At 47.3% G+C, this 24,819-nt stretch overlaps 1 protein-coding gene across 7 annotated transcripts in view; it reads right to left on the bottom strand.

Annotated features, from left to right (window-relative positions):
- Nucleotides 1-67: 67 nt before the first annotated feature.
- LOC109885954 (caskin-1) overlaps nucleotides 68-24,819 on the bottom strand; it is a 134,775-nt gene continuing 110,023 nt past the window's right edge. For 5 of the 7 annotated variants that reach the window (XM_031820812.1, XM_031820817.1, XM_031820816.1 and 2 more), the window contains 8 exons: nucleotides 24,636-24,737; nucleotides 24,095-24,233; nucleotides 19,444-19,590; nucleotides 15,540-16,921; nucleotides 13,603-13,941; nucleotides 12,808-13,447; nucleotides 12,093-12,480; nucleotides 68-3,800 (listed from right to left, as the gene is read on the bottom strand). In XM_031820812.1, coding sequence (XP_031676672.1) covers nucleotides 3,704-3,800; nucleotides 12,093-12,480; nucleotides 12,808-13,447; nucleotides 13,603-13,941; nucleotides 15,540-16,921; nucleotides 19,444-19,590; nucleotides 24,095-24,233; nucleotides 24,636-24,737 — 3,234 coding nt within the window. In that variant the 3' untranslated portion in view covers nucleotides 68-3,703. The remainder of the gene's footprint in view (nucleotides 3,801-12,092; nucleotides 12,481-12,807; nucleotides 13,448-13,602; nucleotides 13,942-15,539; nucleotides 16,922-19,443; nucleotides 19,591-24,094; nucleotides 24,234-24,635; nucleotides 24,738-24,819) is intronic. The other 2 variants (XM_031820813.1, XM_031820815.1) reach the window with 2 other exon arrangements.

Genomic DNA, 24,819 nt, shown 5'->3' with positions numbered 1-24,819 from the left:
CCAAAACTATAGTTTGTTAACAACAAACAGACAGACAGACAGACCGTAGTAAAAGAGTCCAGTGGAACAGAGTTTGTATAGAACATTTATTTATTCTGAGAGGAATAAATCCATAGATGCATCACTGCAAGCACACCACGTTCCCACCGACTGGTTCATACTGTCAACACACAGCAGAGTAGCTACAACACACACACACACACACACACACACTCTCTTGCAGCGGGGCCCAGAAACCACTCTGGTCTCTGTCGATGCTCACAAGCGAACGTAAAAACAACTTTTTCTTTTTTTTAAAAACAAACAAACAAAAACAGTACTATGGTCCCTCCCCCTAATGTAATATGCGGTCCCTCCCCCTAATTTAATATGCAGTCCCTCCCCCTAATTTAATATGCAGTCCCTCCCCCTAATTTAATATTCAGTTCCTCCCCCTAATTTAATATTCAGTTCCCCCCTCTGTTTTGACCACGGCTGTTCTAATTTAATATTCAGTCCCTCCCTCTGTTTTGACCACGGCTGTTCTAATTTAATATTCAGTCCCTCCCTCTGTTTTGACCACGGCTGTTCTAATTTAATATTCAGTCCCTCCCTCTGTTTTGACCACGGCTGTTCTAATTTAATATTCAGTCCCTCCCTCTGTTTTGACCACGGCTGTTCTAATTTAATATTCAGTCCCCCCCCAACACAAAGAAAGGAGCGAGACTCAGGAAGATAGAAGCAGCATTGGAAAAATATCCAGCTATATTTACACACATGGGGCTGACAGACGCTGATCTTGAATCAGTTCTATGTTTCCCCTCGATGCTTTAAGGTTAAGAGGGAAGAAGCTGATCCTAGATTTGTGGTTAGGGCCAACTTCTCCTCAGGGTGGTACAACCCATCTCAGATTGGGTCAGGATAGAGTCGGGAAGAGGAGAGAGATGGGACTGGAGTCATGTGACCAGACGTTGTGGAGGTTTATGTAACGGAGGTGATTCTGTGAACATGAAGACTTGTTTAGCTCTTAGAGATAATGCCTAGGCTCAGCCTTTAGCTCAGGAAGCTAACGCAAGTCTTGTGACCCGGGGTTCAAGCCATCGAGACCGGTGTCTGTCGTCATTAAACATGCAGCACTTTGGGGTCGGTCGATCACCTGGATGACCGACTGACCCCACCCAGATCACCCGGACATAAAGACAGGCCCAGATCACCCAGACAAGAAGACAGGCCCAGATCACCCGGACATGAAGACAGGCCCGGATCACCCGGACATAAAGACAGGCCCAGATCACCCGGACATGAAGACAGGCCCAGATCACCCGGACATGAGGACAAGCCCAGATCACCTGGACATGAAGACAGGCCCAGATCACCTGGACAAGAAGACAGGCCCGAATCACCCGGACATGAAGACAGGCCCGGATCACCCGGACATGAGGACAAGCCCAGATCACCCGGACATGAAGACAGGCCCGGATCACCCGGACATGAGGACAAGCCCAGATCACCCGGACATGAAGACAGGCCCAGATCACCTGGACAAGAAGACAGGCCCGGATCACCCGGACATGAAGACAGGCCCGGATCACCCGGACATAAAGACAGGCCCGGATCACCCGGACATGAGGACAAGCCCAGATCACCTGGACAAGAAGACAGGCCCAGATCACCTGGACAAGAAGACAGGCCCAGATCACCCGGACAAGAAGACAGGCCCAGATCACCCGGACATGAAGACAGGCCCGGATCACCCGGACATGAGGACAAGCCCAGATCACCCGGACATGAAGACAGGCCCAGATCACCTGGACAAGAAGACAGGCCCAGATAAAGCTCTCATGAAAATAAAACGAACCCTAAGAAAGATAATTTACATTTTTAAATGATTATTGAGAACATAACATGTAATTATTTACAACTTTAAACTTTAAACTTAACACCTACAGCCTTCAGAACAAACCAACATCATAAAATCAGAATTTAAAAACATTTTTGTTGTTGTTGCAAAATTATCCACATATTACTCTATATATATATATATTCATTACGTCAACATTCCAACTATTCTCTTAGCACGTAAAGAGAGGCTGTAGTGAGTTCTGTCTGGATGGATGACGCAGATGAACCTTACTGTAACGTTAGCAGGTTTAGGGGGGGGGGGGGACATTAACACCTCCGACAGGGTGGAACGGAGGGATGGAGGGAGCGAGAGATGGATGACGCAGATAGACCTCACTGTGACGTTAACAGGTTTAGGTGGGGGGGGGAGAGAGAATAGTGAGGAGAGAGAGAGAGAATAGTGAGGAGAGAGAGTATAGTGAGGAGAGAGAGAGTAGAGTGAGGAGAGAGAGAATAGTGAGAGGAGAGAGAGAATAGTGAGGGGAGAATAGTGAGGGGAGAGAGAGAGAATAGTGAGGGGAGAGAGAGAGAATAGTGAGGGGAGAGAGAGAGAATAGTGAGGGGAGAGAGAGAATAGTGAGGGGAGAGAGAATAGTGAGGGGAGAGAGAGAATAGTGAGGAGAGAAAGAGAATAGTGAGGGGGGAGAGAGAGAATAGTGAGGGGGGAGAAAGGGCGAGAGAGAGAATAGTGAAGGGGGAGAGAGAAAGAGGGCGAGAGAGAGAATAGTGAGGGGGGAGAAAGGAGGGCGAGAGAATAGTGAAGGAGAGAGATGCAGTAAAGTAGAGGAATTGAAGATGAGCCACCATCACCATCAGAACCCCCCCCCCCCCCCCCCTCTGATCCCCTCCCTCTGATCCCTTATCGTGGAAGTTCAGTGTTTTGATGTCACTGGAATATAAAGGCAACATTGCCGCGACAGCGAAAGACCCAACGCTGTACATGTCGTGTCAAAGGGGAAATGACCTTTTGACATCTCTTATTCCGCCATCTGTACCACTTCATCTCTCCAGACTGAACAGAGCCCTTCGTTCCAGTTCAGTCAGCCCGTAACCACACTAAGTAAACGTAAACTATACTTTCTCTATTGTGCAGTAGAGGTCAACATGGTACTGAACCTCTAGAACCCTTGACCCCCCCCCACCTGAGCCCCAGACTCAACACTGTGCTGTGTTAATAACAGGGAGGGAGGGGTATGTTATGGAAGGAGGAGTCTGGCCTCTGGAGGCGGGGCTTGTACAGGAAGTTCTGCCATTCCGAAGCCCTTTACATCCAACCAGCTGTCATCTCCTCCTCTCCGTCCAGAACACTCACGATTCCAGAACACTCACGATTCCAGAACAGTGACGATTCCAGAACACTCACGATTCCAGAACACTCACGATTCCAGAACACACACTTCAGGAGCAGAGTTACATTTTGGTCACATTAACATTCCAGCGATTCATAAACATGACAACAGCATAACCATTCAACAGAGAAGACCAAATCGTATATCTATATATTATATATATATATATATTTATAATATGACTGAACTAATGCATGACTCTCTCTCAGAGAGGAGCCTGTTTTCTGTAAATATAAACGCTCTTCATGCTGACAATGTACACATCACATCAACCATAACTACAATTCATCACATGAGGCTGTAACTGCCTAGCGGCCAAGAGTTCTCCTCTGTAATGGAGTGGTCCTCTGTCCTTTAGTGGACAGAGGAGGATGGAGAGAGAGAGAGAGAGGAGGAGCGTTGTGCCTGCGGAGGGAAGGAGGAAGTCCTGAGGCAGGCTGCTTTGTCACGGGGACGGACAGCTGTTGTCGCGGTTACTCCAACATGGCGTCAAGCTGGTCGGCCAGGTCGTCAAACATGCTGCCGATGTCGTCAAGGATACTGACCGTCGTCTTCTCCTCTGCAACCCAACTACACACACAAAACGAAGCATTGTGAGGATAATGCGTCTGTCTGGTATACTGTCTTTATCTGTTTCAATTGTACAGTAAATCAAGTTATTATATTCTGTAGTAACCAAACGCATCAGGTGTGAAAGAAAGGTCTAAACTAGATACTAGATACTGGTCTGAAACTAGATCCCCCTACTGGTGTGGAACTAGATCCCCTACATTCTGGTCTGAAACTAGATCCCCTACATACTGGTCTGAAATTAGATCCCCTACATACTAGTCTGAAACTAGATCTCCTACACACTGGTCTGAAACTAGATCCCCTACATAATGGTCTGAAACTAGACCCCCCCCTACATACTGGTCTGAAACTAGACCCCTACAAACTGGTGTGAAACTAGATCCCCTACATACTGGTCTGAAACTAGATCCCCCTACATACTGGTCTGAAACTAGATCCCCCTACATACTGGTCTGAAACTAGATCCCCCTACATTCTGGTCTGAAACTAGATCCCCTATATACTGGTCTGACACTATATCCCCTACACTGGCATGAAAATAGATCCCCTACATACTGGTCTGAAATTAGATCCCCTACATACTAGTCTGAAACTAGATCTCCTACACACTGGTCTGAAACTAGATCCCCTACATAATGGTCTGAAACTAGATCCCCCCCTACATACTGGTCTGAAACTAGATCCCCATATATACTGGTCTGAAACTAGACCCCTACAAACTGGTCTGAAACTAGATCCCTTACTTACTGGTCTGAAACTAGATCCCCTACATACTGGTCTGAAACTAGATCCCCTACATACTGGTCTGAAACTAGATCCCCATACATACTGGTCTGAAACTAGACCCCTACAAACTGGTGTGAAACTAGATCCCCTACATACTGGTCTGAAACTAGATCCCCCTACATACTGGTCTGAAACTAGATCCCCCCTACATACTGGTCTGAAACTAGATCCCCCTACATTCTGGTCTGAAACTAGATCCCCTATATACTGGTCTGACACTATATCCCCTACACTGGCATGAAACTAGATCCCTTGCATACTGGTCTGCAACTAGATCCCTCTACATACTGGTCTGACACCAGATCCCCTACACTGGCATTAAACTAGATCCCCCTACATACTGGTCTGAAACTAGATCCCCCCTACATACTGGTCTGAAACTAGATCCCTTACATACTGGTCTGAAACTAGATCCCCTACACACTGGCCTTAAACTCGATCCCTTGCATACTGCTCCGAAACTAGATCCCTTGAATACTGGTTGTAAACTAGATCCCACTACAAACTGGTCTGAAACTAGATCCCCCTATTTACTGGTCTGAAACTAGATCCCCCTACATACTGGTCTGAAACTAGATCCCCCTACATACAAGTCTGACACTAGATCCCTTGCATACTGGTCTGAAATTAGAACCCCTACTGGTCTGAAACTAGATCCCCCTACATACTGGTCTGGAACTAGATCTGCTAAATACTGGTCTGAAATTAGATTCCCTACTGGTCTGAAACTAGATCACCCTACATACTGGTCTGAAACTAGATCCCTCTATTTACTGGTCTGAAACTAGGTCCCCTACAAACTGGTCTGAAACTAGATCCCTTACATACTGGTCTGAAACTAGATCCCCTACATACTGGTCTGAAACTAGATCCCTTGCATACTGGTCTGAAACTAGTTCCCCTACACACTGGCCTGAAACTAGATCCCCCTATTTACTGGTCTGAAAAAAGATCCCCCTACAAACTGGTGTGAAACTAGATCCCCTACATACTGGTCTGAAACTAGATCCCCCTACATACTGGTCTGAAACTAGATCCCCCCTACATACTGGTCTGAAACTAGATCCCCCTACATTCTGGTCTGAAACTAGATCCCCTATATACTGGTCTGACACTATATCCCCTACACTGGCATGAAACTAGATCCCTTGCATACTGGTCTGCAACTAGATCCCTCTACATACTGGTCTGACACCAGATCCCCTACACTGGCATTAAACTAGATCCCCCTACATACTGGTCTGAAACTAGATCCCCCCTACATACTGGTCTGAAACTAGATCCCTTACATACTGGTCTGAAACTAGATCCCCTACACACTGGCCTTAAACTCGATCCCTTGCATACTGCTCCGAAACTAGATCCCTTGAATACTGGTTGTAAACTAGATCCCACTACAAACTGGTCTGAAACTAGATCCCCCTATTTACTGGTCTGAAACTAGATCCCCCTACATACTGGTCTGAAACTAGATCCCCCTACATACAAGTCTGACACTAGATCCCTTGCATACTGGTCTGAAATTAGAACCCCTACTGGTCTGAAACTAGATCCCCCTACATACTGGTCTGGAACTAGATCTGCTAAATACTGGTCTGAAATTAGATTCCCTACTGGTCTGAAACTAGATCACCCTACATACTGGTCTGAAACTAGATCCCTCTATTTACTGGTCTGAAACTAGGTCCCCTACAAACTGGTCTGAAACTAGATCCCTTACATACTGGTCTGAAACTAGATCCCCTACATACTGGTCTGAAACTAGATCCCTTGCATACTGGTCTGAAACTAGTTCCCCTACACACTGGCCTGAAACTAGATCCCCCTATTTACTGGTCTGAAAAAAGATCCCCCTACATACTAGTCTGAAACTAGATCCCCTACATACTGGTCTAAAACTAGATCCCCTACATACTGGTCTGAAACTAGATCCCCTACACACTGGCCTGAAACTAGATCCCCCTACATTCTGGTCTGAAACTAGATCCCCTACATACTGGTCTGACACTATATACCCTACACTGGCATGAAACTAGATCCCTTGCATACTGGTCTGCAACTAGATCCCCCTACATACTGGTCTGACACCAGATCCCCTACACTGGCATTAAACTAGATCCCTTGCATACTAGTCTGAAACTAGATCCCCTACATACTGGCCTGAAACTAGATTCCCTACTGGTCTGAAACTAGATCCCCTACATACTAGTCTGACTCTAGATCCCCTACATACTAGTCTGACTCTAGATCCCCTACTGGTCTGAAACTAAATCCCCTACATACTGGTCTAAAACTAGATCCCCCTACATACTGGTGTGAAACTAGATCCCCCTACATACTGGTCTGAAACTAGATCCCCTACATACTGGTCTGAAACTAGATCCCCCTACATACTGGTGTGAAACTAGATCACCCTACATATTGGTGTAGGGGGATCTAGTCTGAAACTAGATCCCCTACATACTGGTCTGAAACTAGATCCCCCTACATACTGGTGTGAAACTAGATCGGCTACATATTGGTCTGAAATTAGAACCCCTACTGGTCTGAAACTAGATCCCCCTATTTACTGGTCTGAAAATAGATCCCCCTACATACTAGTCTGAAACTAGATCCCTTACATACTGGTCTAAAACTAGATCCCCTACATACTGGTCTGAAACTAGATCCCTTGCATACTGGTCTGAAACTAGATCCCTTGCATACTGGCCTGAAACTAGATCCCCCTACATACTGGTCTGAAACTAGAACCCCCTACATACTAATCTGAAACTAGATCCCCCTACATAATGGTCTGAAACTAGATCCCCTACATACTGGTCTGAAACTAGATCCCTTACTTACTGGTCTGAAACTAGATCCCCTACACACTGGCTTGAAACTAGATCCCCTACTGGTCTGAAACTAGATCCCCCTACATACTGGTCTGAAACTAGATCCCCATACATACGGGTCTGAAACTAGATCCCCCTATTTACTGGTCTGAAACTAGGTCCCCTACAAACTGGTCTGAAACTAGATCCCTTACATACTGGTCTGAAAATAGATCCCCTACATACTGGTCTGAAACTAGATCCCCTACACACTGGCCTGAAACTAGATCCCCTACTGGTCTGAAACTAGATCCCCCTACATACTGGTCTGAAACTAGATCCCCATACATACGGGTCTGAAACTAGATCCCCCTATTTACTGGTCTGAAACTAGGTCCCCTACAAACTGGTCTGAAACTAGATCCCTTACATACTGGTCTGAAAATAGATCCCCTACATACTGGTCTGAAACTAGATCCCCTACACACTGGCCTGAAACTCGATCCCTTGCATACTGCTCTGAAACTAGATCCCCTACATACTGGCCAGAAACTAGAATCCCTACTGGTCTGAAACTAGATCCCCTGCATACTAGTCTGACTCTAGATCCCCTACTGGTCTGAAAGTAGATCCCCCTACATTCTGGTCTGAAACTAGATCCCCTACACACTGGCCTGAAACTAGATCCCCCTACATACTGGCCTGAAACTAGATCCCCTACATACTAGTCTGACTCTAGATCCCCTACTGTTCTGAAACTAGATCCCCTACATACTAGTCTGACTCTAGATCCCCTACTGGTCTGAAACTAGATCCCATACATACTGGTCTGAAAATAGATCCCCATTCATACTGGTCTGAAAATAGATCCCCCTACATACTAGTCTGAAACTAGATCCCCTACATACTGGTCTAAAACTAGATCCATTACATACTAGTCGGAAACTAGATCCCCTACATACTGGTCTGAAACTATATCCCCTACATACTGGTCTGCAACTAGATACCCCTACATAGTGGTCTGACACCAGATCCCCTACACTGGCATGAAACTAGATCCCTTGCATACTGGTCTGAAACTAGATCCCCCTACATTCTGGTCTGAAACTAGATCCCCTACATACTGGTCTGACACTATATCCCCTACACTGGCATGAAACTAGATCCCTTGCATACTGGTCTGCAACTAGATCCCCCTACATACTGGTCTGACACCAGATCCCCTACACTGGCATTAAACTAGATCCCTTACATACTGGTCTGAAACTAGATCCCCCTACATTCTGGTCTGAAACTAGATCCCCTACACACTGGCCTGAAACTAGATCCCCCTACATACTGGCCTGAAACTAGATCCCCCTAGATACTGGTCTGAAACTAGATCCCCTCCATACTAGTCTGAAACTAGATCCCCTACATACTGGCCTGAAACTAGAATCCCTACTGGTCTGAAACTAGATCCCCTACATACTAGTCTGACTCTAGATCCCCTACTGTTCTGAAACTAGATCCCCTACATACTAGTCTGACTCTAGATCCCCTACTGGTCTGAAACTAGATCCCCTACATACTGGTCTAAAACTAGATCTCCTACATACTGGTCTGAAACTAGATCCCTTGCATACTGGTCTGAAACTAGATCCCCTACATACTGGTCTGAAAATAGATCCCCATTCATACTGGTCTGAAAATAGATCCCCCTACATACTAGTCTGAAACTAGATCCCCTACATACTGGTCTAAAACTAGATCCCCTACATACTGGTCTAAAACTAGATCCCCTACATACTGGTCTGAAACTAGATCCCTTGCATACTGGTCTGAAACTAGATCCCTTGCATACTGGCCTGAAACTAGATCCCCCTACATACTGGTCTGAAACTAGAACCCCCTACATACTAATCTGAAACTAGATCCCCCTACATAATGGTCTGAAACTAGATCCCCTACATACTGGTCTGAAACTAGATCCCTTACTTACTGGTCTGAAACTAGATCCCTTACTTACTGGTCTGAAACTAGATCCCCTACACACTGGCCTGAAACTAGATCCCCTACTGGTCTGAAACTAGATCCCCATACATACGGGTCTGAAACTAGATCCCCCTATTTACTGGTCTGAAACTAGGTCCCCTACAAACTGGTCTGAAACTAGATCCCTTACATACTGGTCTGAAAATAGATCCCCTACATACTGGTCTGAAACTAGATCCCTTGCATACTGGTCTGAAACTAGATCCCTTGCATACTGGCCTGAAACTAGATCCCCCTACATACTGGTCTGAAACTAGAACCCCCTACATACTAATCTGAAACTAGATCCCCCTACATAATGGTCTGAAACTAGATCCCCTACATACTGGTCTGAAACTAGATCCCTTACTTACTGGTCTGAAACTAGATCCCCTACACACTGGCCTGAAACTAGATCCCCTACTGGTCTGAAACTAGATCCCCATACATACGGGTCTGAAACTAGATCCCCCTATTTACTGGTCTGAAACTAGGTCCCCTACAAACTGGTCTGAAACTAGATCCCTTACATACTGGTCTGAAAATAGATCCCCTACATACTGGTCTGAAACTAGATCCCCTACACACTGGCCTGAAACTCGATCCCTTGCATACTGCTCTGAAACTAGATCCCTTGCATACTGGCCTGAAACTAGATCCCCTACATACTGGCCAGAAACTAGAATCCCTACTGGTCTGAAACTAGATCCCCTGCATACTAGTCTGACTCTAGATCCCCTACTGGTCTGAAAGTAGATCCCCCTACATTCTGGTCTGAAACTAGATCCCCTACACACTGGCCTGAAACTAGATCCCCCTACATACTGGCCTGAAACTAGATCCCCTACATACTAGTCTGACTCTAGATCCCCTACTGTTCTGGAACTAGATCCCCTACATACTAGTCTGACTCTAGATCCCCTACTGGTCTGAAACTAGATCCCCTACATACTGGTCTGAAAATAGATCCCCATTCATACTGGTCTGAAAATAGATCCCCCTACATACTAGTCTGAAACTAGATCCCCTACATACTGGTCTAAAACTAGATCCCCTACATACTGGTCTGAAACTAGATCCCTTGCATACTGGTCTGAAACTAGATCCCTTGCATACTGGTCTGCAACTAGATCCCCCTACATACTGGTCTGACACCAGATCCCCTACACTGGCATTAAACTAGATCCCTTGCATACTGGTCTGAAACTCAATCCCCTATATACTAGTCTGAAACTCAATCGCCTACACACTGGTGTGAAACTAGATCCCCTACACACTGGCCTGAAACTAGATCCCCCTACATACTGGCCTGAAACTAGATCCCCCCCTACATACTGGCCTGAAACTAGAGCCCTTACATACTGGTCTGAAATTAGATCCCCTACATACTGGTCTGACACTAGATCCCCCACATACTAGTCTGAAACTAGATCCCCTACACACTGGCCTGAAACTAGATCCCCTACACACTGGCATGAAACTAGATCCCCATACATAATGCTCTGAAACTAGATCCCCTACATACTTGTCTGAAACTAGATCCCCTACTGGTCTGAAACTAGATCCCCTACTGGTCTGAAACTAGATCCCCTGCTGGTCTGAAACTAGATCCCCTACTGGTCTGAAACTCGATCCCCTACATACTGGTCTGAAACTCGATCCCCTATATACTGGTCTGAAACTAGAGCCCTTACATACTGGTCTGAAATTAGATCCCCTACATACTGGTCTGACACTAGATCCCCCACATACTAGTCTGAAACTAGATCCCCTACACACTGGCCTGAAACTAGATCCCCTACACACTGGCATGAAACTAGATCCCCATACATACTGCTCTGAAACTAGATCCCCTACATACTTGTCTGAAACTAGATCCCCTACTGGTCTGAAACTAGATCCCCTACTGGTCTGAAACTAGATCCCCTGCTGGTCTGAAACTAGATCCCCTACTGGTCTGAAACTCGATCCCCTACATACTGGTCTGAAACTCGATCCCCTACATACTTGTCTGAAACTAGATCCCCCTACATACTGGTCTGAAACTAGATCCCCTACACACTGGCATGAAACTAGATCCCCTACACACTGGTCTGAAACTAGATCCCCCTACATACTGGCCTGAAACTAGATCACCTACATACTAGTCTGAAACTAGATCCCCTACATACTGGTCTGAAAGTAGATCCCCCTACATACTAGTCTGAAACTAGATCCCCTACATACTGGTCTGAAACTAGATCCCCCTGCATAATGGTCTGAAACTAGATCCCCTACATACTGGTCTAGCATCAGCATTTGGGATAATGAGTCTCCAATATTGATTAGCATTGGGGATAATGTGTCTCCAATATTGATCAGCATTGGGGATAATGTGTCACCAATATTGATTAGCATTGGGGATAATTTGTCTCCAATATTGATTAGCATGATGGATAATGTGTCTGAAATATTGATTAGCATTATGGATAATGTGTCTCCAATATTGATCAGCATTATGGATCATATGCCTCCAATATTGATTAGCATTATGGATAATGTGTCTCCAATATTGATTAGCATTGTGGATAATGTATATCCAATATTGATTAGCATTGGGGATAATGTATATCCAATATTGATTAGCATTGGGGATAATGTATATCCAATATTGATGTGTGTGTGTGTAGTAACTCACTCTTGTTCCTCTCGTATCTTGTCCTCTACAGCCTTTAAGGCAGCAGCCAATGACGCGCTCGTCTCCTCCAGCTTCTGATGCACAGACTCCGCCTCTGACATCACCACGCTGACCGCTGCCACGGTTCCCATGTCCACGGACACGCCCCCGATGGAGGAGCGGGGGGGTTTGATAGGTGGAGGGGTGGGTGTGAGGGGGGTGTGGGGACTCTGGGGGGTGAGTGGGGTGTGGGGACTCTGGGCGGGAGAGGTGGGGGGTTTGGGGGAGGAGGAGGAGTAGGGGGGGGAGGTGGGTGTGGTTATAGAGTGGAGGTGTTTGGTTGGTTTAGGGGCTGTGGGGGGAGGAGCCGGTTTGGGGGAGACTGGGGGAGGAATCTTCTTTGCTTCAACTAGGTAGAGAGATAGAGAAAGGGGTAGAGAGGAAGGAGAGAGCGAGAGGGGGAGAGAGAGAGGAAGAGAGAGAGAGGAAGAGAGAGAGAGAGAGGAACAGAGAGAGAGGAAGAGAGAGAGAGAGGAATGAGAGAGGAAGAGAGAGAGGAAGAGAGGAGAGAGAGAGGAAGGAGTGAGAGAGAGAGGAAGGAGCGAGAGAGAGGAAGGAGCGAGAGAGAGGAAGGTGTGAGAGAGGGAGATTAGCCGACAGACCTATAGGTGAGAAATTCACATTGAGAGCTGGGCATCAGTATTACATGCTAGTAAATCCCAGTGCAGGACAGTACCTGGGCTGCCGGGGGTGCCAGGTCCAGGCAGGGGGACTTTTCTAGAGGAGGAGTGTCTCCTCATCTGAGCCAGGACAGGTTTGGGGGAGACGGGGGGTTTGGGTTTCCTCACAGGGGTCACCGCCCCTCCCCCTTCTCCCCCCGCCACCACCCCTGGTCCTCCCAGGTCTGAGCTGTCCCTGAGAGGAGGCGTAGCCTGGATCGGACTAGGCTCCGCTTCCCCCGTCTCATACACCGGCCGGCGTTTAACGGTGGCGGTGCCGTTCTCGTACGGTACAGCTGGCCCCGGCTCCGGCCCGGTAACAGCCCCGGTGTGAACGGCCCCGATGTTAGCGGCCCCGGTGTGAACGGCCCCGGTGTTAGAGGCAACGGTGTTAGAGGCCCCGGTGTTAGAGGCCCATGTCTTGGAGGTCCCGGTGATGTCTGCGATGCCGCTCTCTGAGAAGCCCTCCGGCTCCTTGTCTCTGCTCTTGGGACGGCGCTTGACGGTGGAAGACTCTGTCAGGGTGAAACGCGACCCGTTGGGGTGAGGCTTGTTGCAGCGGGGACGCCGTTTCAGGGTTGCCGTGGCGTCGACCTGGGACAGCTCATCCTGGGGAAGGGAGAACACGCCGTCTCCATGGAGACCGTCTCCATCACCCTAGAGACAAACATAACGACACAGCTTATAAATAACAATATAAGATTTTTTGACCGTGCCCCCCCAAAAAAATATATATATAATTGATCATTTTTCATGTACAGACACCATATCTCAGTGTTTTCATACAAATGCATAAAATTGTAAACGCTCACCTCTGTTTCTCCTTCTTCCTCTCCCTCTCCTCTCTGCCTCTTCACGGTCTGTTTCCTCTCAGCAGCAAACGGAAGGTTCTCGGCCGAACTACCGGAAGAAGGGGTGTGAGGAGACGAGGGGTGAGGAGACAAGGGGTGAGGGGAGGAGGGGGAGCGAGGGGAGGAAGGGGGTGTAGAAGGGAGAGGAGAGGGTTGGGGTGCGGTACACAGGGATACGGTACACAGGGGTACAGGGGTAGGTCTGTCCCTCCTAGCTGCAGCGACCAGCTCAGTAACAGGACCACTGATGGTTCTACGGCGGTTCACCACCTCCCCGTCCAGACCAATGGCATCCCGCTGCTGACAAATCAAATCACATTTTAGTTGTCACATGCGCCAGATACAACTAGATTAGATTTTACAGTGAAACGCTGACTGACGAGCCTCTCCCGACGGTGCAGTTTAACAAAAATAAAATGGTAACGTCAATAAAATACACACGAATGGAGCTATATACAGGAAGTACCAGATCAATGTGGAGCTATATACAGGAAGTACCAGATCAATGTGGAGCTATATACAGGAAGTACCAGATCAATGTGGAGCTATATACAGGAAGTACCAGATCAATGTGGAGCTATATACAGGAAGTACCAGATCAATGTGGAGCTAGAAGAAAGCCATTTCTTAAAGATATCCATAAAAAATGTTGTTTAAAGTTTGCCACAAGCCACCTGGGAGACACACCAAACATGTGGAAGAAGGTGCTCTGGTCAGATGAAACTTTTTGGCAACAATGCAAAACGTTATGTTTGGCGTAAAAGCAACACAGCTCATCACCCTGAACACACCATCCCCACTGTCAAACATGGTGGTGGCAGCATCATGGTTTGGGCCTGCTTTTCTTCAGCAGGGACAGGGAAGATGGTTAAAATTGATGGGAAGATGGATGGAGCCAAATACAGGACCATTCTGGAAGAAAACCTGTTGTCTGCAAAAGACCTGAGACTGGGACGGAGATTTGTCTTCCAACAAGACAATGATCCAAAACATAAAGCAAAATCTACAATGGAATGGTTCAAAAATAAACATATCCAGGTGTTAGAATGGCCAAGTCAAAGTCCAGACCTGAATCCAATCGAGAATCTGTGGAAAGAACTGAAAACTGCTGTTCACAAATGCTCTCCATCCAACCTCACTGAGCTCGAGCTGTTTTGCAAGGAGGAATGGGAAAAAATTTCAGTCTCTCGATGTGCAAAACTGATAGAGACATACCCCAAGCGACTTACAGCTGTAATCGCAGCAAAAGGTGGCGCTACAAAGTATTAACTTAAGGGGGCTGAATAATTTTGCACGCCCAATTTTTCAGTTTTTGATTTGTTAAAAAAGTTTGAAATATCCAATAAATGTCGTTCCACTTCATGATTGTGTCCCACTTGTTGTTGATTCTTCACAAAAAAATACAGTTTTATATCTTTATGTTTGAAGCCTGAAATGTGGCAAAAGGTCGCAAAGTTCAAGGGGGCCGAATACCTTCGCAAGGCACTGTATGTACATGAAGGCAGGGTAAAGTGACTAGGCATCAGGGATAGATAATAATAAGGTAGTTGAGGTAGATATGTAGATGAAGGCAGGGTAAAGTGACTCAACATCAGGATAGATAATAATAAGGTAGTTGTGGTAGATATGTACATGAAGGCAGGGTAAAGTGACTAGACATCAGGATAGATAATAATAAGGTAGTTGTGGTAGATATGTACATGAAGGCAGGGTAAAGTGACTAGGCATCAGGATAGATAATAATAAGGTATTTGAGGAAGATATGTAGATGAAGGCAGGGTAAAGTGACTAGGCATCAGGATAGATAATAATAAGGTATTTGAGGTAGATTTGTACACAAAGGCAGGGTTAAGTGACAGACAGTGAGAGAGTTTTGAAACACACAACACCTCCCCTACCTGCAGGAAGTTTCTCTGTATAGCCATGCCCTTGGCCCCTCCCCCGATAGAGGACATTTCCAACATGGCCGCTATGCTCCTCACGCTGCCCGCGCTCCCCGTATCCACGACGACCGTCTCCACGGACACACCCAGGTCGCTGGCCCGTCGCTGGGGGTTGTAGGGCACGCCCAGCAGCCTGTCCGCCGCGTGTGTGTGTGTCGGTGTGTGTGTGTCGGCGAGGTTGGAGTTCGAGATAGCTGAGCTGGAGCGTTTGGGAGGCGGAGGGGGCGGGCCTTTCTTCTTGGGCCGTAGGGCGATGGACTGTGATTGGCTGCGGTTGACGTTCTTGTCCTGGTTGCGTACGGAGTGGCTGCGGCTGACCCGGTGAGTCACCGTGGCGTATTTACCTGTACCGCCCCCTGCTACCCTCCCTGGAGGGGCCACTCCTGTCCCCGCCCCTGCACCTCCACCCCCCCTCTCCTCCCCCTCCCCGTCAGACCCAGCGTAGCGGTTCAGACTGTTAGCTCGCTTCTTAAGGGGGGCCTCACCCGCCTCACCCATCTCTCCCCCGTCTCCCCCCTCAGCCTCCGGAGGCAGGCATAGGAGGGGAACAGAAACCTGGGGGCTGGGCTGCAGCTGGAGGGTGCTCTCCTTCTCAATCCCCCTCTCTTTCTCCCTCTCAATCCCCCTCTCTTTCTCCCTCTCAATCCCCCTCTCTTTCTCCCTCTCCCTCTCCTCTTCCTCCGTCGGATGGGCTGTAGGCTGAGATTGGGGAGTAGGTGTGGGTTGGTGCTGGGGCTGAGTACCAGGCTGGGGTTGAGGACCAGGCTGGGGCTGAGGACCAGGCTGGGGCTGAGGACCAGGCTGGGGCTGAGGACCAGGTTGAGGCTGAGGACCAGGCTGGGGCTGAGGACCAGACTGGGGCTGAGGACCAGGCTGAGTCTGGGTGTTGTGAGTCCCGCGATGTGCGTTGGACAGGGGGTGAGAGCGGGGGGAACCAGGCCTCTCTCCTTGTATTAGCTGTGGGGAGGATTTGGGTTTGGCCTGCGGTGAGGGGCCCGGGGCGGAGGTGGAGGAGTGCAGGGGTTTCTTGGTGGGGGTGTGAGGGGGAGTGTAAGGGGGTGCCGGCATTGAGTGGGCGTGGGAGGGTGGGCGAGGTTTGGATGAGGCGCTGCCTCTCTGGCTCCCCTGGCTGGTCTGTCTCATGGTCCGAGCCTCCTTCTTAGGGGGCACTCCTCCTCCTCCTCTACCCCCTGGCCCTACTCCCTCCTCGGGGTCCTTGCTGAGGCTGCGGGTCCTCTGACCCTTGACCTCTGGGATAGGCTGGATCAGCGCTGTCTGCAGCTCGGGGCTCAACTCGCTGTCCTGGAAGGTGCACAACTTGGGAGAAGTGACGACTTCTGGAGAGAGATGGAGAGATATATTAAATATGATGGAGGGAGATGGAGAGATATATTAAATATGATGGAGAGAGAGATGGAGGGAGATGGAGAGAGAGAGATGGAGAGACATGGAGAGAGAGAGATGGGGAGAGAAAGATGGGGAGAGAAAGATGAAGAGAGATGGAGAGATATATTAAATATGATGGAGAGAGAGATGGAGGGAGATGGAGAGACATGGAGAGAGAAAGATGAAGAGACATGGAGAGAGAGACATGGAGAGACATGGAGAGAGAGACATGGAGAGACATGGAGAGAGAAATATGAAGAGACATGGAGAGAGAGACATGGAGAGACATGGAGAGAGAGACATGGAGAGACATGGAGAGAGAGACATGGAGAGACATGGAGAGAGAAAGATGAGGAGACATGGAGAGAGAGACATGGAGAGACATGGAGAGAGAGACATGGAGAGACATGGAGAGAGAAAGATGAAGAGACATGGAGAGAGAGACATGGAGAGACATGGAGAGAGAGACATGGAGAGACATGGAGAGAGAGACATGGAGAGACATGGAGAGAGAAAGATGAGGAGACATGGAGAGAGAGACATGGAGAGACATGGAGAGAGAGACATGGAGAGAGAAAGATGAAGAGACATGGAGAGAGAGACATGGAGAGACATGGAGAGAGAGACATGGAGAGACATGGAGAGAGAAAGATGGAGAGAGAAAGATGAAGAGACATGGAGAGAGAGACATGGAGAGACATGGAGAGAGAGACATGGAGAGAGAGACATGGAGAGACATGGAGAGAGAGACATGGAGAGACATGGAGAGAGAGACATGGAGAGACATGGAGAGACATGGAGAGAGAGAGATGGAGAGACATGGAGAGACATGGAGAGAGAGACATGGAGAGACATGGAGAGAGAGACATGGAGAGACATGGAGAGAGAAAGATGAAGAGACATGGAGAGATATATTACATATGATGGAGAGAGAGATGGAGGGAGATGGAGAGACATGGAGAGAGAGATGGAGAGACATGGAGGGAGAGACATGGAGAGAGAGAGAAAGTTGAGATGTGTTCTTTAAAAACTGATGTGTTACTGACAGGCATTGGGTCCCTTAGTTGGGATGTGTTACTGACAGGCATTGGATCCCTTAGTTGGGATGTGTTACTGACAGGCATTGGATCCCTTAGTTGGGATGTGTTACTGACAGGCATTGGATCCCTTAGTTGGGATGTGTTACTGACAGGCATTGGATCCCTTAGTTGGGATGTGTTACTGACAGGCATTGGGTCCCTTAGTTGGGATGTGTTACTGACAGGCATTGGATCCCTTAGTTGGGATGCGTTACTGACAGGCATTGGATCCCTTAGTTGGGATGTGTTACTGACAGGCATTGGGTCCCTTAGTTGGGATGTTACTGACAGGCATTGGGTCCCTTAGTTGGGATGTGTTACTGACAGGCATTGGGTCCCTTAGTTGGGATGTGTTACTGACAGGCATTGGGTCCCTTAGTTGGGATGTGTTACTGACAGGCATTGGGTCCCTTAGTTGGGATGTGTTACTGACAGGCATTGGGTCCCTTAGTTGGGATGTGTTACTGACAGGCATTGGGTCCCTTAGTTGGGATGTGTTACTGATAGGCATTGGGTCCCTTAGTTGGGATGTGTTACTGACAGGCATTGGATCCCTTAGTTGGGATGTGTTCTATAAAAACTGCTGTGTTATTGATGCTGTGTTATTGATACTGGGTTATTGATGCTGTGTTACTGATGCTGTGTTACTGATGCTGTGTTATTGATGCTGTGTTATTGATGCTGTGTTATTGATGCTGTGTTATTGATGCTGGGTTATTGATGCTAGGTTATTGATACTGGGTTATTGATGCTGGGTTATTGAGATATAACCCAGTGGCTTTCAGATAGTTATTTTTGGCCACTCGTGATAGTAAATGCCCTTCAAATTAATCTGTTCTGTTGTATTTTCATCACATGTTAAGGTTGGACACTTTTGTAGATTTAATGATATTTAATTACACAAATGCCTGACTTCCTGTAAATATCACATATCGCAATGTTGAGATACGCAAATAACCGTGATTTGAATTTTATATTTGAATATGTAATGCTCATAATATTCAAGGTAAATTTAAATTTGCAGTGCGATAACTTAACGTGATGAACAGGAATGACATTTACTCTCATGGGTAGCCAAAAATAACTATGTCAAAGCCCACACCCCTTAATAATAGGTCACACCTCCTGAAAATAACCTATGGATTACATTAAAATAAGAGCCAGCTGCTGGGTCAAATATAACTGTTTAAAATAAAACAACAACTGATGGTTAAATTAATGTTTGGTTATTCACACAACCCAAACGGCTGGGTCAAAATAACCCCAGCGTTCTGTCCACTACTTAACCAGCACTGGGTCACCAAATAACACACATTTGGGTTGTTTTTTTAATTCCCCAATTATTTATTTTTTTAAGGGTGTAATGTAATGAAATTATTCTATTGTGACCTCACCATTGTCAGGGGGCCTGTTCTCTATGGACATCACTTCCTGCTGCTGTGTGATTGGTGGAGGCTTCTTCCTGGGGGAGCTCCGCCCCTCAGAGCCACGCTGCATCTCAGCCAATCGCTTCACAGCTAGCATCAGCTTCTTCTGGTGACCTAGTGGGGACAAACCACAACAAGATATGATATGAGATAATATTGTAAGGCATCTAATGTATAATATGTATTTAATATAAGTGAACCATTTCAGGAAGTGCAATGTGGCACGTCACTACTTCCCAGGAGAGGCATTTTAATGGCATAAAGAGAGGGTAAGCTACCCTACCTCCTCTACACTCTAACCACTAGGCTACCCTACCTCCTCTACACTCTAACCACTAGGCTACCCTACCTCCTCTACACTCTAAACACTAGGCTACCCTACCTCCTCTACACTCTAACCACTAGGCTACCCTACCTCCTCTACACTCTAACCACTAGGCTACCCTACCTCCTCTACACTCTAACCACTAGGCTACCCTACCTCCTCTACACTCTAACCACTAGGCTACCCTACCTCCTCTACACTCTAACCACTAGGCTACCCTACCTCCTCTACACTCTAACCACTAGGCTACCCTACCTCCTCTACACTCTAACCACTAGGCTACCCTACCTCCTCTACACTCTAACCACTAGGCTACCCTACCTCCTCTACACTCTAACCACTAGGCTACCCTACCTCCTCTACACTCTAACCACTAGGCTACCCTACCTCCTCTACACTCTAACCACTAGGCTACCCTACCTCCTCTACACTCTAACCACTAGGCTACCCTACCTCCTCTACACTCTAACCACTAGGCTACCCTACCTCCTCTACACTCTAACCACTAGGCTACCCTACCTCCTCTACACTCTAACCACTAGGCTACCCTGCCTCCTCTACACTCTAACCACTAGGCTACCCTACCTCCTCTACACTCTAACCACTAGGCTACCCTACCTCCTCTACACTCTAACCACTAGGCTACCCTACCTCCTCTACACTCTAACCACTAGGCTACCCTGCCTCCTCTACACTCTAACCACTAGGCTACCCTACCTCCTCTACACTCTAACCACTAGGCTACCCTACCTCCTCTACACTCTAACCACTAGGCTACCCTACCTCCTCTACACTCTAACCACTAGGCTACCCTACCTCCTCTACACTCTAACCACTAGGCTACCCTACCTCCTCTACACTCTAACCACTAGGCTACCCTACCTCCTCTACACTCTAACCACTAGGCTACCCTACCTCCTCTACACTCTAACCACTAGGCTACCCTACCTCCTCTACACTCTAACCACTAGGCTCATCAATGTGGCACGTCACTACTTCACAGGAGAGGCATTTTAATGTTTTTTTTAATGTATTTTAGATCAAAATGTGTTTTTTGGGGGGGGGCATAATGAGGGGGGGGGGGCATAAATGCCTTCTAAAACATGTGAACTTTCATGTGTCTTTAATAACAAACTTGTTTATCGTCTGTAAATATGAATAAAAATGGTCAAATTACTAGTTGGTTTCAGCCACGGAAAAAGTCAGGAACCTTCCCGCCAGCCCATGATTGGCTGAGATAATGAGTGGGCTGGACATGCCGAGAGATGAGTTCGGGATTGGTCTGCCATTGTAGCATGCTTCTGTCTATAACATGAGCTGCTCAGTGTACTTGCTACAGCAGCTATATAAACGGTAGCCACGGAGAACTGCAAAAAGGTGTTGCTCTCGACAACATTGCTGCCCTGAATTTAGCAGAGCGATCTATCGACAAATATTAGCGGGGAAGAAGCTGCGCCGGACTTTCTGGACACCGGTCAGTGTGAACCCGGAGTGACTTGACCCAACGGGTCAGAACAAGTGTTCATCCACGTTTACGGGTAAGAGTCTAGCTACATTTTCAGATATTATACATTCATCTTTTTTTTTATCAGAAATTTTCAGTCATTTTCATTGCAAGTTAAAGTGTACTGTTCGGCTAGCTAGAGAAATGTTAGCTCGCTGGCTCGCTAGATGGCGAACGTTGGCTCGCTGGCTAGCGAACGTTAGCTTGCTGGCTCGCTAGCTAGCGAAACGTTAGCTTGCTGGCTCGTTAGCTAGCGAAACGTTAGCTTGCTGGCTCGTTAGCTAGCGAAACGTTAGCTCGCTAGCTAGCGAAATGTTAGCTTGCTGGCTCGCTAACTAGCGAAACATTAGCTTGCTGGCTCGCGAACGTTAGCTTGCTGGCTCGCTAGCTAGCAAAACATTAGCTTGCTGGCTCGCTAGCTAGCGAAACGTTAGCTTGCTGGCTCGTTAGCTAGCGAAACTTTAGCTTGCTGGCTCGTTAGCTAGCGAACGTTAGCTTGCTGGCTCGTTAGCTAGCGAAACGGTATCTTGTTGGCTCGCTAGCTAACATTACATATCTGTGTAGTAATATTATTAGAATCCCAGTAATAAATTGTCATTGGTAGTTATAGCCCAACCTAGTTGGTTAGCTTTAGCTAGCTGTAGATTCATACTACAGCATTTCATGCATGGTGGCTAACTATAACGATCAGTTTTTACTGTATGGGGTTTGGGATTATGGTTCATTGTTTAGCTAGCTAGCTAGCTGCATGTTTAAAGAAAAGACTCTGCCAGATGATTACATGGACCATCAAATTAGCCAGATGTGTCTGGGGGTGAATACAGCCATCTATTGTATTATATTAACATGTCTAGACAGTAGTGACCCATCCACTTAGCTAGATGTGTCTGAGGGGTGATTACAGCCATCTATTGTATTATATTAACATGTCTAGACAGTAGTGACCCATCCACTTAGCTAGATGTGTCTGAGGGGTGATTACAGCCATCTATTGTATTATATTAACATGTCTAGACAGTAGTGACCCATCCACTAAGCTAGATGTGTCTGAGGGGTGATTACAGCCATCTATTGTATTATATTAACATGTCTAGACAGTAGTGACCCATCCACTTAGCTAGATGTGTCTGAGGGGTGATTACAGCTATCTATTGTATTATATTAACCTGTCTAGACAGTAGTGACCCATCCACTTAGCTAGATGTGTCTGAGGGGTGATTACAGCCATCTATTGTAAATCTTTGGTTGTTTACTACACTACCGTACTCCCTCTTTTTAGCACTGTGTTAAATGGCCTCACATGTGAATCCTTAAAAAGAGATAGGGTGGGGCTGAAGGCTTAAGAGGGTGTGAACGATGCTGAATGGGTGTAGACAAAGTAAAGCTCTCCAGTAGGTGTAGCAAAACATTCAAGGGTCATTTTCTCAAAAGAAGTGGGGTTCCCAACATTTATCAACTTTCAAAGCAGAATTACTTTCCCATTGTTCCTCAACTGTAGTGTCTGATATACCATGTTGTAGCACTGAGTCTTTCCCATTGTTCCTCAACTGTCGTGTCTGATATACCATGTTGTAGCACTGAGTCTTTCCCATTGTTCCTCAACTGTAGTGTCTGATATACCATGTTGTAGCACTGAGTCTTTACCATTGTTCCTCAACTGTAGTGTCTGATATACCATGTTGTAGCATTGAGTCTTTCCCATTGTTCCTCAACTGTAGTGTCTGATATACCATGTTGTAGCACTGAGTCTTTCCCATTGTTCCTCAACTGTAGTGTCTGATATACCATGTTGTAGCACTGAGTCTTTCCCATTGTTCCTCAACTGTAGTGTCTGATATACCATGTTGTAGCACTGAGTCTTTCCCATTGTTCCTCAACTGTAGTGTCTGATATACCATGTTGTAGCACTGAGTCTTTCCCATTGTTCCTCAACTGTAGTGTCTGATATACCATGTTGTAGCACTGAGTCTTTCCCATTGTTCCTCAACTGTAGTGTCTGATATACCATGTTGTACGGGGAGTTCCCTCCCAGGGGAGTTCAGTCTGGGATTGCTGTCTGTTCAGGTCAGTCTGTTTTCAGGTGAACGGGGAGTTCCCTCCCAGGGGAGTTCAGTCTGGGATTGCTGTCTGTTCAGGTCAGTCTGTTTTCAGGTGAACGGGGAGTTCCCTCCCAGGGGAGTTCAGTCTGGGATTGCTGTCTGTTCAGGTCAGTCTGTTTTCAGGTGAACGGGGAGTTCCCTCCCAGGGGAGTTCAGTCTGGGATTGCTGTCTGTTCAGGACAGTCTGTTTTCAGGTGAGGGAGTTCCCTCCCAGGGGAGTTCAGTCTGGGATTGCTGTCTGTTCAGGTCAGTCTGTTTTCAGGTGAACGGGGAGTTCCCTCCCAGGGGATTTCAGTCTGGGATTGCTGTCTGTTCAGGCCAGTCTGTTTTCAGGTGAGGGAGTTCCCTCCCAGGGGAGTTCAGTCTGGGATTTCTGTCTGTTCAGGTCAGTCTGTTTTCAGGTGAGGGAGTTCCCTCCCAGGGGAGTTCAGTCTGGGATTGCTGTCTGTTCAGGTCAGTCTGTTTTCAGGTGAGGGAGTTCCCTCCCAGGGGAGTTCAGTCTGGGATTGCTGTCTGTTCAGGTCAGTCTGTTTTCAGGTGAACGGGGAGGTCCCTCCCAGGGGAGTTCAGACGACAGGTGGTCATTTTAACATCGACGATCAAAGATGAGATTCGACGGCAGGATACATTCAGTTGCCTTGCTTCTGTCTTTAAACTGTGTGTGTGTGTGTGTGTGTGTGTACGTCCTACCCAGCTTCATGATGCCTATCTCCTGCAGGTCCTCCCAGGTGATGTCTGTGATGAAGTCGATGTTTTCGTATCCGTTCTGCACCAGAACCTGCTGGTACTGACTCAGCCCTATCGCTGACAACCACTCTGCCAGGCTGGCCTAAACACACACACGCACACACACACAATAGTTAGTACAGGCTCAGCCATATCGCCGACTACCGCTCTACCACCTAGTTACAACAACAACAACCAGGTCTCAGGTCAGTAACTAACAGGTCTCAGGTCAGTTATTAACAGGTCTCAGGTCAGTTACTAACAGGGTTCAGGTTAGTTACTAACAGGTTTCTGGTCAGTTACTAACAGGTTTCAGGTCAGTTACTAACAGGTTTCAGGTCAGTTACTAACAGGTCTCAGGTCAGTTACTAACAGGTCTCAGGTCAGTTACTAACAGGTCTCAGGTGAGATACTAACAGGTCTCAGGTCAGTAACTAACAGTTCTCAGGTCAGTTACTAACAGGTCTCAGGTCAGTTACTAACAGGTCTCAGGTCAGTTACTAACAGGTTTCTGGTCAGGGAGCCACTCAGTGACGCTGAGTTTGTTGATCTCAGATGTCATCTTCTTTCTGTGGCCTGGTTTGGTCACTCCGATGGCCGTGAGATCCTACACACACACACGTACCACACACACGTACCACACACACACACACACACACACACACACACACACACACACATACACACAC

The sequence above is a fragment of the Oncorhynchus kisutch genome, unplaced genomic scaffold, assembly GCF_002021735.2.
Source record: "Oncorhynchus kisutch isolate 150728-3 unplaced genomic scaffold, Okis_V2 scaffold3689, whole genome shotgun sequence".
NCBI lineage: Eukaryota > Metazoa > Chordata > Actinopteri > Salmoniformes > Salmonidae > Oncorhynchus > Oncorhynchus kisutch.
This window is presented reverse-complemented; position numbering and strand designations above follow the sequence as displayed.